Source organism: Scomber scombrus, chromosome 2, assembly GCF_963691925.1.
Source record: "Scomber scombrus chromosome 2, fScoSco1.1, whole genome shotgun sequence".
NCBI lineage: Eukaryota > Metazoa > Chordata > Actinopteri > Scombriformes > Scombridae > Scomber > Scomber scombrus.
In genome coordinates this window covers 16907329-16920383 of record NC_084971.1, presented here as the reverse complement: position 1 = coordinate 16920383, position 13055 = coordinate 16907329, and the positions used below count along the sequence as shown (strand labels likewise).

Below are 13055 nucleotides of genomic sequence, written 5' to 3'. Positions count from 1 at the left end.
TGTGTGTGTGTGTGTGTGTGTGTGTGTGTGTGTGTGTGTGTGTGTGTGTGTGTGTGTGTGTGTGTGTGTGTGTGTGTGTGTGTGTGTGTGTGTGTGTGTGTGTGTGTGTGTGTGTGTGTGGTGTAAACAATACAGTTTTTGTTTGTTTGTTTTTTTTGCTTCTTTTTTTTTTTTTAACCATCCATCTTGCACATCTTGTCAGCCCTTTTTTTTTTTTGAAGCATCAGAAATGACACCACACTTCTCACGGCAGTCTCATTCCCCAAAATACTGCCCCTTGAAATTGCCCCATCATGCATCAGTCTCTTAACACATCAAACATATAAACTGCCAAGAGGCACCCGCGTAATATTACATGAAAGAGTGAACAGACAACATCTGACCTCATGATCCATCCATGCAACATACAGTAGCCTCTTACAGACACCAGCAAGCACTTTTTTTTCAGAAAATAACTGAGAGGCTTTTAACTGCCCTTCCAGTCTTAAACTCAGCAATAAACCAAAAATGGCCAATCATCATGATCATGGAAGAAGTGGTGATGGTGATGAAAAAGGTGCAGGAAAAATAAAACAAAACAAAAAGATCCTACATGCTGTGACAGAAGCAGATATCGTCAGCGACTGTGTCGTAGTGACGTCTCACCGGCCATGCCTGTTGTGTAGCCACTCCACCCAGCATGCTTTGCAAAAACCACACAGCTTTTCAGATCAAGGTGCAAAATGGACAGCCCACGACATCAACGACAAGAACAACACCAGCATAAACATAGACAGGGAGTGCTGTCAAAATAGACGCCGGTGTGCGCGGCACCACTGCACCATGCTATAGTGAAGCCAGAGGGGTTAGAATTAAACACAGACAGCCATCCGGAAACCTTCTCTGGGGCAGAAACAACCAGAACAAGCTAATTCTCATTGTCAGACATGGAGGGAAAACAGAGGAGAAAATGGTCACTGTTTGAAAAAAAGGGGCGAGGGTGGGGAGTTACCTCGATTTTACGTCCCTCCACCAGTGTACCATGAAGCTTCTCTCTGGCCCTCTCTGCATCTGCACTCGTCTCAAATGTTACAAAACCGAAGCCCTGCAAGCATGGAGAGGGGGGAGGAGGGGTGGGCAAATGGAAAAAGAAAAGGAGGGGGAGAGCGAGAGAAGGCTGAACATTTGCTTGGCTCATTTATGTTGAGAAACTTTGAGATTGCGTGTGTTTTTCGACTGTCCTACCTTGGATCCCCTTTCATTGAAAATTATCTCGACATCGAGGATTTTGCCATATTGCTGAAAAAAGGAAGAGGAACAAAATGAGGATGGAAGAACGAGAATGTAAGTCAAGTACTGCATATGACCACAGGGTGTCAGCACTGTTCAGCCATGATGAGCTGGCAACGAGCCAGCCCTGGTAGTCTTTTCTTCCAGCAAATCTTCCTTGCCTCTGCTCTTTTCTCTGCACCACGCTTTACAGACATTCCTCTTACAAAACAGCCGAGCAAACGGCCAGATTTTTACACCTGAGTGCCAAACGACATTCAAAGTAATAATTTGTGTTTTTTTCAGTCAAATAGGACACAAAAATTATTCCTTTTAGATGAACAAATATGACACAACCTTATTTTTAATATGAAAGGATAATAAGAAATGATTTGTCACTGAAAATCACAGTGAACTTCATTCTGAGTCATGGTGCTGATGTCACCAGATTGGGTCTTTTAGTCATTATTTTTTTATTAACTGCATGCTTTTAATCCCAAAGCTACTATTCTGGGTTATTGTTATGCCATGATGTATAGTGAAAAAGGCAGAATATTCCGGTCTACATACCCCAAACATCTGCCGTAAGTCGGGGTCTCGGAAGCGGAAGGGGATGTTGGACACGTGGAGGCGTTTGGGGGTCCCCTTGGCATCTGAATCATCCCCGATGCTCCCTCCACCACCTCCTCCCCCTGAGCCAACCCCTGATTGACCATCAATCTGAGAGGACCCATCTGACTGTTAGGACAAAGAGACATATGAGAGAGAGACACACAGGAGGGGGAAACCAGAGAAGTCCATTAGATGACAGAAATGTGTTTTTATTATTTATAGTGTGGTAACTTTAGGGCTAAAACCAAACATGCCCATCACAATTTCATGCAATGTACCATATTTAAAGAGCTCAGGCCAGTCTACAATGCAAAATCAGAACATATTCAATTTACACACATCTTTCAGCAGAGTAAAACAGGAAATACTTCCACTTAAAAAGCTGGAACTTGCAAATGTTTCACATTTCTGCTTGTTATCTCTGGTTGTATTTAGGCCATTGTGGAAAATGTTGTAAATAACTGAGTGTAATGGGCTTTGTTTGACCGTTGACAGTCAGAGCTTTCGGTTTTCCAAATGTGAGGATTTTCTGCTTTTCTCTGTTTTATTACATTGTGATTTGAATATTTTTTGTGTTGTACACTGTTGGTCTGACAAAACAAGCAAACTGTAGTAAGGATGCACCAGTCTGACTTTTTCTCTCCTGATAATGATACCTCAACACGGGGTATTGGCCAATATAAAGCACCGATCCAACAACTGTGCTCACCCCCTCACCTCCCCTCACCCCACCCCACCCCTATTTAAACTCTGCTCACTGCATGGAGCTCATTTGAATCATTTTTACGTATGGTAACATGAGGTCGGTGATTACTGCCGCCTGCTGTGACTGAGTGAATGCAACTGAAGGCAGAAACATTTATGTCTTTTAATGATGTTTACAAACAAACTGTGAACTGGTAATGCATGATCCATTTAATCATTGGTTAATACAGAATTTTTTAAGTCCCCATATGGCGCTGAAATATTTTAATGAGCATTTTCTCCTGTTTTTGGACATTTCACAGCATAAACGAATAATGACTTAACTATTAAAAATTGTCAAGGATTTTTCCAGAAATTCTAATATACAGTATCATGATCTAGTATATACTGATACTGGTACATGAAATTATATATATATATTTTTAATCAGAGTCATCATCAAATTCACTGGTTACTCTATTAGTACTTTATACTTTAACCCTGGGTATTGGAATTGGTGTCAGATCAGTGCATATTTTTAAAGTTTTTATGCTACAGTACATTCCTTCTCGCTCTTATTCTCAGCGCCCACTTAAAGCAAAGACCTGACGTGGACTGCACAGAGGAAGAGGCTGGCACTCACTTGTGCACTGATGCTGTTGGCGGCGTTGGCGGCGATGTTCGCTGCTCCGCCGGCTTCCACGGGGCCCTGGACGGCCCCGGCTGCGTACAGGCTACCCCCGTAATCCAGGGTCAGGCCGTTCTGGGGGGGCGGTGGTGGAGGTGGAGGGAACGCGGAGAAGGGTGGAGGTACGAGTCCGTCCTGGCCGCCAGCACTATCCTGAGAGCCCTGTTAGAAGAAAGAGAGAGAGGAGTGAGTGAAAGCTAAGTAGCTGTCTGGCGAAATTCCACAGTATCTTTTACTGAGAGCATCACCCGACCACACAGAGACTACTTTCCCATGAGCTTCAGTCTAAAAAGTCATACAGGCATGGATATTATATTTCCATTTCCATTTCCCAGAGTGTGTGTGTGTGTGTGTGTGTAAACGTGTGCATGTATCTACACACCCCATGCATTAAATATTCACAGCAGCCACATCTATTATTAAGGGTCAGATGCCTCCATGCTCAGTGTTGTACAATGGAGTGTCTAACGCCCATACACACACACACACACACACACACACACACGCGCCTCTGCACACACACCACCTTTGACACGCTAACGCCCACACACCTAAACGCTCACACAAAGACCGACTGTTAGTAAGGAAACCTGCCAAAGTATACCGTACATATTATTACCCAAGAAAATACTTTGGCAAGTTACTGACACTCGAGCGTGAAAGAGAACAATACGGACACCCACAAACACACAAACATGACACCGGCAATAATAACACACACACACACACACACATTCCTTGCTGTTGGCAGTGGGGCATGGATACCCTAAATGGTAACAGTCAGAGCTCGGAGGGAGACAGCAGGGACAGGAGAGAAAAGGGGGGATGGATGATAAAAGGTGATGACGGATAGAAGAAGCATGGTCGGCCTCTGATCTATACACCATCACAGTCTTTCAGATCTTTTTATAACTCTAATAACTGCACTGGTTAACCAATCAATGATGTGCTGCAATATATTGAGAAATTCTTCTGGTTGTGGTTTTAGTTTGTTGACAACATTATGACATATTTTTGAAAATACAGCATTAGTCAGAGGAAGCATTGAGCAACATTAAGATATATGTGTATTATGAAAAAACAAGAAAACTGAATTATATGAACAAACAAACAGACTAAAATCTTTTCAGAAAGCAGACTAGGTAAAAAGTATCAAAAGGCGCCTTTAAAAGAAAACATGTAAAAGACGGTTGCAAAACAAGCTTAAGATGCAAATCAGTTAAGTAAAAAAAAGATATTAAAATCTCCACATTTTACAAGGAAATACAATCTAGCTGCCTCTTCTTTTTTCTGTCTTCTTAATCTCCTTGTTCTTGTTCACCTACCTCTAATTATCATCATAATCAATTTAACTATTACCATTATTATTAGTAGTATTATTATCAATATTATCATTCATAATAGTAGTAGTGTGGTGGCACTAGCAGCAGGCTATAATAGTAATAATTAATTAGTAAAAGTAATACTCGGTTTCCTTTTTTCATCACAAATATGATATCACCTCTAAAAAGACTTCATGTTTACTAGACATCTGTTTGGCTACATTGACTTTGTGTTTCTGTGTGTGTGTGTGTGTGAGTGACGGGCTGCAGCGATGCCCATCTGAGTTACACAATAGATCTGTGTCCCTTTGGGAGTGTTAAAAGTGTGTGGGAGGATGTGTATGTATGAGTGCGTGCGTGCGTGCGTGCGTGTATTTGCGTGCATGCCATCTGTCTCCCAGCTTTTGACCTTTCTCGGCGTCACACCTGTGACACGGTAGCCGGGCCCCTCGACTCAGTGACAAACTGGGGGATGCACATGGTCGACACGGATCACAGCGATATCATGACAAGAGAGCAGCGACAGCAGAGCTGCGTGGAGTAAACACTGAAGGGAACTTTGTATTTCAATTAAACACAAGTAATTTGTGTATCATCGTGAATATAGACAGAAGCTTGAAAGATAACATCTAACATTTTGGAATTTATTCAATTCGCTTTGCATATTTAATATGCTGTCATGGGGACGAGCACATGAACAATAAGCATTTTTATCTGGAATCAACTTTAAATTGTAACCCTTATTTTTTTCTCTAATGAGTCTTGCTAGTTAGGCATTTATAATACAGCTTTAAACCCAGGATGACCTTTAATAATTAAGACGTTTGCGTACTAAATGTATCTTTCACGGTTGCAAAAGTATGTTGTTATTAAATGTGAAATTTTAGGAAAATGCCAACCCTACACAACCCCACACCAATCCACATAATTAAAAGGACTGAAGAAATAAACAAGCCCACAGAAATAACAGTGCCATGGGTATTTAACAATTTTATTAAAACCTTGAATTGTGCAGAAATAATTACTTCCTACACGCTTTTTATCATTTGTTGTTTTAAAAAAAACATTTTAGTGACATCTACAAAGCGACACTAGAAATATGTACTACAAACCCTACGTTCATATCCAAAATCATTAAGCATCCTTAAAATAAATGTAAAAAGTAAATGTAAAGTAACTCCCCTTCCTCTGCCAGAAACTGCTTTACCTGATAGCTATTCCGATGATGTAAGAGCTGTCAGACTCTCTTCTTTCTGATAACATACTGTAAACACATGTTCATCATTAATCTCAACTATATAGCCTGGCTGGCACCAAACTGCGCTGCCATCCTCTATACTGCAAATATTCTCCTTTCATACCAAAAGTCCTGAACTGCTGCTGCAGCTCTCATGGCAGGTGAAGAGTCTCTGCCTCTGCACACAAAAGTAACGATGTTCTCCATTTTGAGCGTCCTCTCCTCTGGTGCCTGGCACTCGAGCGATGCTGTCACCAGATTACTGACCACAGTGTCCAAGTTTAACTTCATTCACATTTTCAGATGGCAGCTGTGTCCGCTCTTTTAAACCCTGCAGCTGTATGAACATATTCCAATCTCGTCCACGTGCAGCCAAATTAAGATTTTCTAAGTGATAACATCCCTCACATCCCTGCCTGCCTTCGTTTTTATGTAGCAACACAACTGTCTCATAAAGGCAGTTCTCAGAAGATTTTTCCCCGTTATTTGCACTGTTAGTTCTGCTAATGAGACCTGTGAGGGCTTTCATTATACAATACAAAATTATGTGTGTTTGCAAGAGTTTTCACCATAAACACCTTCATTTACTAACAGACCCAATAAACTGTTATGGATAGAAACTTTTCCATGTGGGTTTTACACCTTTCTATGCATCACTGCCACCTTTCTTTTAATCTGTTTACTGTTTTGATAACAGCAGTAATAATGTTATCCTCTAATGAATGCTTCTTCTGAAATCTCAAAATTAAGACTAGAAGTCTGCTGTGCAAAATTCGTTATCTGGTTTAAAAAAAACACAACCCCCTTGTCACTGATGGTAATAATGTGAACAGGAGCTGCAATTGTCTGGAGACATCCTGAATTCATTATATTTTCCTCAATTCAGATAGCTGCGGTAAGAAAAAAACAAAACAAAAATGCTAAATGATACACTGAACGACCTCACCTTGCAACAACAACATCCAAAATTAACTGTGAAAACGATAGCGGGTGGAGCAAGTCATTCTGGGTCACCAGGTAGGAACTAACCTGGATGACAAACAGAAATAGAGACCGGGTAAAAAGGGAAAGTTGATCAGCCGGCTTGGGTCAAATGGTGAAATGGGAAAGGTAGAAAGGGGACGACATACTAGCAGCAAGGTGGGAAATGGTTCTATAATACATGTAGGTATTGTCTCAAAAAAGCCATAATGAAAAGGCCCTATAGATGGCAAAGGCAGCCTGTCATTCAGTCCACCACTGTGGTGCTAAACAAGAAATCTTAAATATTAGATGAAGTGGATGAAATCTGATACACACATGTGTGCCCCCTCAGGAATAATTGTAATAACTTACCTGTTCATCCAGGGCCATCATAAGGCAAAACTTTACATTTGTCCTGTAAGTTTGTTTAACTACTTACATTCCAATCAGCTAAACAGCAGGCTCAAAACAAAGCTGCAAGACTAGTTCTTGGTTGTTCTCCAAGAACTAGTGTTGCAGAAATGCATTAACGTCTCACCTGGTTGAGCGTCAAGGGCAGACTATCTGCTAATGTATTGATATACTTGCATAGAATAATTAATAGTCAGACTCCTACATTTTTTTATAATGATATAATTTACTGCTCAAATACTCATACTAATTCTTATAACACTCGAGGGGCGAATAGTGGACTGATTACTCTACCACATACCACAACTATGAAGTTGTCAGTATTTTATAGGTCAATTGCGTTTTGGAACAGTCTTCCAGGTGAGGTTCGTGACATTAAGGGAAAAGCTGGTTTTAAAAGAAAATTAAGAACATATTTGATATCAATATAATGTAATTATATCATCTTATTTGAGTGTGGTGATTCATGACTGTATAATGTTTTTCTTTCATTTTTATATATTTTTTTATTCACTTGAGATTGTAATGTATGTTGTGCTCTATTGAATATTATTGTCTGGACCCCAGGAAGACTAGCTGTCGTCTTGGCGTCAGCTAATGGGGATCCTTTTAAATAAAAAAATAAACAGCAAATGTTTGCATGCTAAAATGCTAAGCTAAGATGTTAAACTTGGTAAACAGTACCTGCTAAAGGTCAGCATCTTACAACAAACTCACTGTATGTTACATTGCTGACGTTAGGATTTAACTCAAAGCACCCTGAGTGCCTGAGTACAGCCTCACAGAGCTGCAGAACATGGCTGTGAACTCTTGTTTAATATCTGAAGCTATCATGCTGCAAAATTAATTGCCTTCCATGGGACAAAAAGCCTGGCACTGGAACAATAAGCTAAAATAAAAAGGAAGGAAAACATGTGAGGAAACCCTGGGAAAACTTTACTCAGAAAGGAGTTCCCTTTCATAATGGTTGGTGCAGAGAAACAGGAAGTGCAATGAAATGCTACCTTTTGTCAAATCTGTTGGTAAAACTACACTCCTACTCTGCGTCGATGACTCAGGACACAACTCACTCGACTACGATGACTCAGTCTTGCACTTGACAACTTGTGATGCAACTCAAGACAGAAGGATAGTGATTCGGACTTAAATACTGCACACTTGGGACTTCAAGGTTTTGATATCTGGGCGGCAACGTTACATATTATTTCTTCAGTCTAGCTTAGTACACCAGTGATCAGATTCATATCCCTGTCAGTCATAACATTCTCATGTTTGTTGTTTCTCATGCAAAGAAACAAACAGACTAGCAGGAGAATGGACAACCCCGGCTGATGCTGCTCCTTTTTGCCAGACCAAAATAGAAGCGGGAACACAAGCCAAAAACAACCCTGTATTTGTGTTCGATGACTGGCCTTTTCAGAGATCCATTTTAGCAGCATCTCAACAGCCTCCTTTTTACCTGATACACTGTGTCAACAGCCCAGTATCTTCAGAAATAGTGTGTGCCTGTGTGCAGCTTTTCTTTTTTTTTTAACTAGTCAAGTTATGGGCCTTTAGCTGACTGTGAGTGGCCTTTGTGATTCGCATCAGGATAAAAGCATGTACTGAATAAATACACATAGATAGCAGGATAAAAGCAGGAACACAAAGACAGAGGAAGGTATTCTTGGTCAATTTGAAGAGAAGTGCTGCCCTGTAGACAGGCAACCTGTATGCTGTGCATTTGTGTCAGCACTCAGGTTTGTATATGTTTTGGTTTGTGTACATGTCGCATGCGTATCAGCATGTGTGTGTGCCCACTTGTGCATACGCTCCCCTGGCGTTAGGGCGTTACAGCGTTAGGCGTTAAGGGGTTGTGTAAGTGTATGCGTTGGCCAGGCAAAGCCAGTGAGTCAGAGCGGTAGCTGTAGCTGGCTTACTTTCGGGTCAGTTAGCAGCGGCAAGTGTGTCTGAGGAGGCATGTTATAAAATGTGCTCGTCTGCAGCAGTCTCACTACGCTACAGGAGGAGGCAAGGAGGAGGAGAGGAGACGATGGCTAAGAGCTAACTAGGGCAGCACTGGGTCATTTCACATGAATAATGACATTTCAGGATCTTACTTTCTTGGGCCTTGAGCCATTAGTCTATAGCCTAATTCAACAAATCTGACGACGGAAATTGCAGCTAGCAGCAACTCACATTTTGGCTCAATAATCATATTAACTGGAGAAGTTGTGTTCAGTTCAGATCTTGGCTTTTGACTCTGCACTGTTGTTATCCGAGCTGCAAACAGCTGGAGAAACGTTTATTTTGTGTCTGTGGCATACCGATGAGCCAGGAGACACCCTCTTGTTAAATTATTCCATCCCACATCAACCCCTCCTCCTCCATCCCTCTCCTCCATCACTCTTCCTCCTCCCCCTCTTGCTCTTCTCCGCTCCTCTTGCTGCTGCTCTCCCTTTCCTCCCACTCTTTCTCTGCTGTGTGCTTCACTTCTTTACGCTTCATAAAATCCAGACGGGACCCCTTACATACGTCCCGCCCCCACGCATGTCAATCAAGCCCATTTGCCTCATAGCAACAGGATAACAGTGGTGTCCAGGCTCCTCCTCCCGCACTCTTCTCCATCTCCTTATAGGGTAACATGTCTGCTTGTCAAACAAACCCCTCCCAATCCACCCCCATCCTTTTCCTTGTAGGGTCTCACGTCTGGTTACCCTTCCCCGCACGCGATTCTGGATGACTCCCCTTTCACATGCATGTGCGCATGGATACACACATGCATGCATAGGTCTGTATAAACACACACACACACGCACTATTACTGACTTTTCCTGTCATCTCCCCTCTGGCTGTGTCAATAGTCCGTTCGGCTCCACTGCAGCTTTTTATGAAAGGTAAACACTCCAAATCAAAAAGGCGATGACATTATTTGTCTAGATTTACTTCTCATTAAAACCAGCACGCCACCCAAGACAAACATATGTGCAGGTGAACACACAAACATTTATTTACCCAACATGGACACGCCTCTTTCTATGCATTAGATATGACCATGAAACGAGTTAGTCTTGTTCAGACCTCCTGTAGCGCTCTGTGATAATAAAATACTCAGCTGGTTGTCCAATGTGTTGTAAAAATGTACACAAACCTGCTGTATGACAGTGTTGTCACTGTCAACCGCACCATCCAAGTCGGCGAGGGCAGTCCCTTTCTGTTTCAAAGGCAGGTCCTTTTTAAAGCCACGCAGATGCCTAACAGCAAGAGCTATTAGAGATGCAAATAGCTACTAACGAGGCATAACTCGCATAACAACTAAATGTTTGAGCAATTTCGTAACTATCTCTCTCTTCTTCTTTTTTTTTTTTTTTTTTTTTTATAGGAGGCATGGTGTAAAAGGTGTCTCCCATCGACGTTTTCCTCACGCCTCGAACCATCTAAGAATCTGAACAAAATGAATGACTCATCCAAGTTGCCACAGCAACACGGCTCATTGGGATCATTTAACGACCATCATTGTTAATCCTGCAAAGAATCAATATGAAGATTTTGAGGGGTGGGAGGTGGAGGAGGTTGGGTTAAAACCTCACGACCCGTTCACAGTAAGCAAGCGTGGCAGCATGTGTGTAGTTCTGCGGAAGGTAGGTGTCTCTCCCTCGCCTCAGGGCATATGCTTAGGTGGGGCTTTAGAAAATATTTCAGCCTTCTTGCACCAGATCTACTCAAACTCTCTCAGCACGGGCCAAAAACATTAGCAAAAAAGTACTGCTGCAAAAGAGCTCATGAATTACCCCCGTCATGAGGCAACCCTTGAGCACTGGCACACACACACACACACACACACACGTAACTGCAAAGTCAGCTTTACGGTCTGAAATTGCGTGACTGAGCAAACTAGCTCTCTCCAGCTGACCTACAATATTCTCTCATCAGGGTATGTCTCGGTGTGACTCTCTGACCATCCATCTTGCTCAACTCATCCGTCCATCTCTGCATAATTTCAGCTTCCTCATCCAGCGGGCTTCCCTGGTAACTGACTGAGGATGTCCCGTCACCTTTGAAATCAATTTCCATTCTCGTGCTCCCATTCTCTCTCTTTTTTCTAACCCATCCCCCTCTTCCAGGGGCTCTTAAAGGAAAACATTGAGATAACAGCTGCCAGGGCCCCGGGGAGAGCAAGAGGAGGGAGAAAAGAGGTCAAACAGTAAAGAGAGCAGGAATCCAAAAGGTACAGCTGAAAGAGAACCACACACACGAGCAAAGCCAACAAACAGCAAACACACACACACACACACACACAGGCACGCGCACACACACACACACACACACGCGCACACACACACAAAGCCTGACTCTGACTCACACTAAATGAAATGTAATGCTATGAACGTGACACTTCATGCACCAACTTTGCAGTCCACTGCGTGCTTGAGCTTCTGTGTGTTTGTGAAATGTGTGACACAGAAATTACAGTGAGGAGGTGTTGTTAGCTGAATAGAGGCGATGCAGAAGGGTGGACGAGAAAGGGAGAGTAAGAAGAAAGAAAAAAGGACAGAGACAACTGTTCTGTGGACACCTGTCCCTTTCGCTCACAGGCTTGAGCGATGTACAGAGACAGCTGCAGGGGCAATAAAGAAGAAAGACTTTTTGTACTTACCTCTCCTCCCCCTATTGCTGCACTGTTTCTAATCTTTCGCCTCCAAATGCTTAAAGATTTTTATCGCAGAAACGGCACACTGAGCTGCTACATCCAGCTGCACAGACTAACACGCTGTACTGTATGTTCACATAAATTCTTCTGAGCATACATAATACATGGCGGAGCACAGTTTCTGGCAGTGGCAGCTCTGATGTTCAGATTGCGTGCGCTTCTAGCTCTGGGCAGGAGAACAGATGCCACAACAACGGCGTACAACACATCGCCGCTCGTGTGTTTCACCATAGCCAATCATAATTGTAGAGATACAATCTCCAGCCTGTATCTCGCTGTCATCAATGCCTACTACACTAGTTTCAGTGTTTATATCCCTCATAGCAACTGGCCGCCGAGTCCAAATGAGAGTCTGAAATGCCCTGACTGGACCACTCTACTAAAGGGGTCAAGTAGAGTCCTCATCTGTTAGTAGTTAATTAACATTTCATGCTCAATGACAGTCCTGCTCGCTCTGATGCCGTTTTATGTACAGTGAAGCCCGAGCCTTGGCGAGGAGATACAACAGACGCGTACACAGAGGAGGATAGGAAAAGATATCAAGATAAACACTCACCGACAACACGGAAGGATAGTACAGTCCCATCATCGTATTCTGTGCAACAACTCAAACTGTTGTCGCTCCTCTCTCTCTCCTCTCTTTCCTCTTTTCACGCTGCCTCGCTCTCTCTCCCTCTCCGAGCCTGTGTCACCTCACCAGCTCAGTCTCTCTTGTCTGTCTCACAGATTCAAAATCTCCCTCTCTCTGCCCCCGCTCACTCTGTCTGCCCTGCCAATCCCCCCCAACCCGAGCCCACCCCTCCCTCCCTCCCCGCCTCCTCCTCCTCCTCTGCTGGCCTCTGTCCCTGTCCCTGTCACTCTCCCTCGCTTGCTTGCTTGCTTACTTTCTTTTCTCCCCCCCCACTCTCTCTCTCTCTGTCTCCCACTCGCTCCTTCCTTTCCCTCTACCCCCAGCCTTCTGTTTTGCTGCTGTGCCCTTGCCTGCTCATCTCTTCTGTCTGTTCTCCAGTCCTCCTCCTCTCCTCCTCTCTCACCCAGATAGCCTGACGCCTCCCCCCTCCTACTTCTCTGCCTCTGTCACACCTGCAAACTTTCCCCTCCCCTCTGCTTCGCTCTCATGTCGCAGTCTCTCTCTCTCTCTCTCTCTCTCTCTCTCTCTCTCTCTCTCTCTCTCTCTCTCTCTCTCTCTCTCTCTCTCTC

At 43.2% G+C, this 13055-nt stretch overlaps 1 protein-coding gene across 2 annotated transcripts in view; it reads right to left on the bottom strand.

Moving 5' to 3' along the window:
• The window catches only part of rbfox2 (RNA binding fox-1 homolog 2), a 34176-nt gene that overhangs the window by 10280 nt on the left and 10841 nt on the right, over positions 1-13055 (bottom strand). For both annotated transcript variants that reach the window (XM_062428706.1, XM_062428714.1), the window contains exons 3-6: positions 3188-3394; positions 1819-1986; positions 1225-1278; positions 992-1084 (exon numbers count right to left, since the gene is read on the bottom strand). In XM_062428706.1, the coding sequence (XP_062284690.1) occupies positions 992-1084; positions 1225-1278; positions 1819-1986; positions 3188-3394 (522 nt within the window). The remainder of the gene's footprint in view (positions 1-991; positions 1085-1224; positions 1279-1818; positions 1987-3187; positions 3395-13055) is intronic.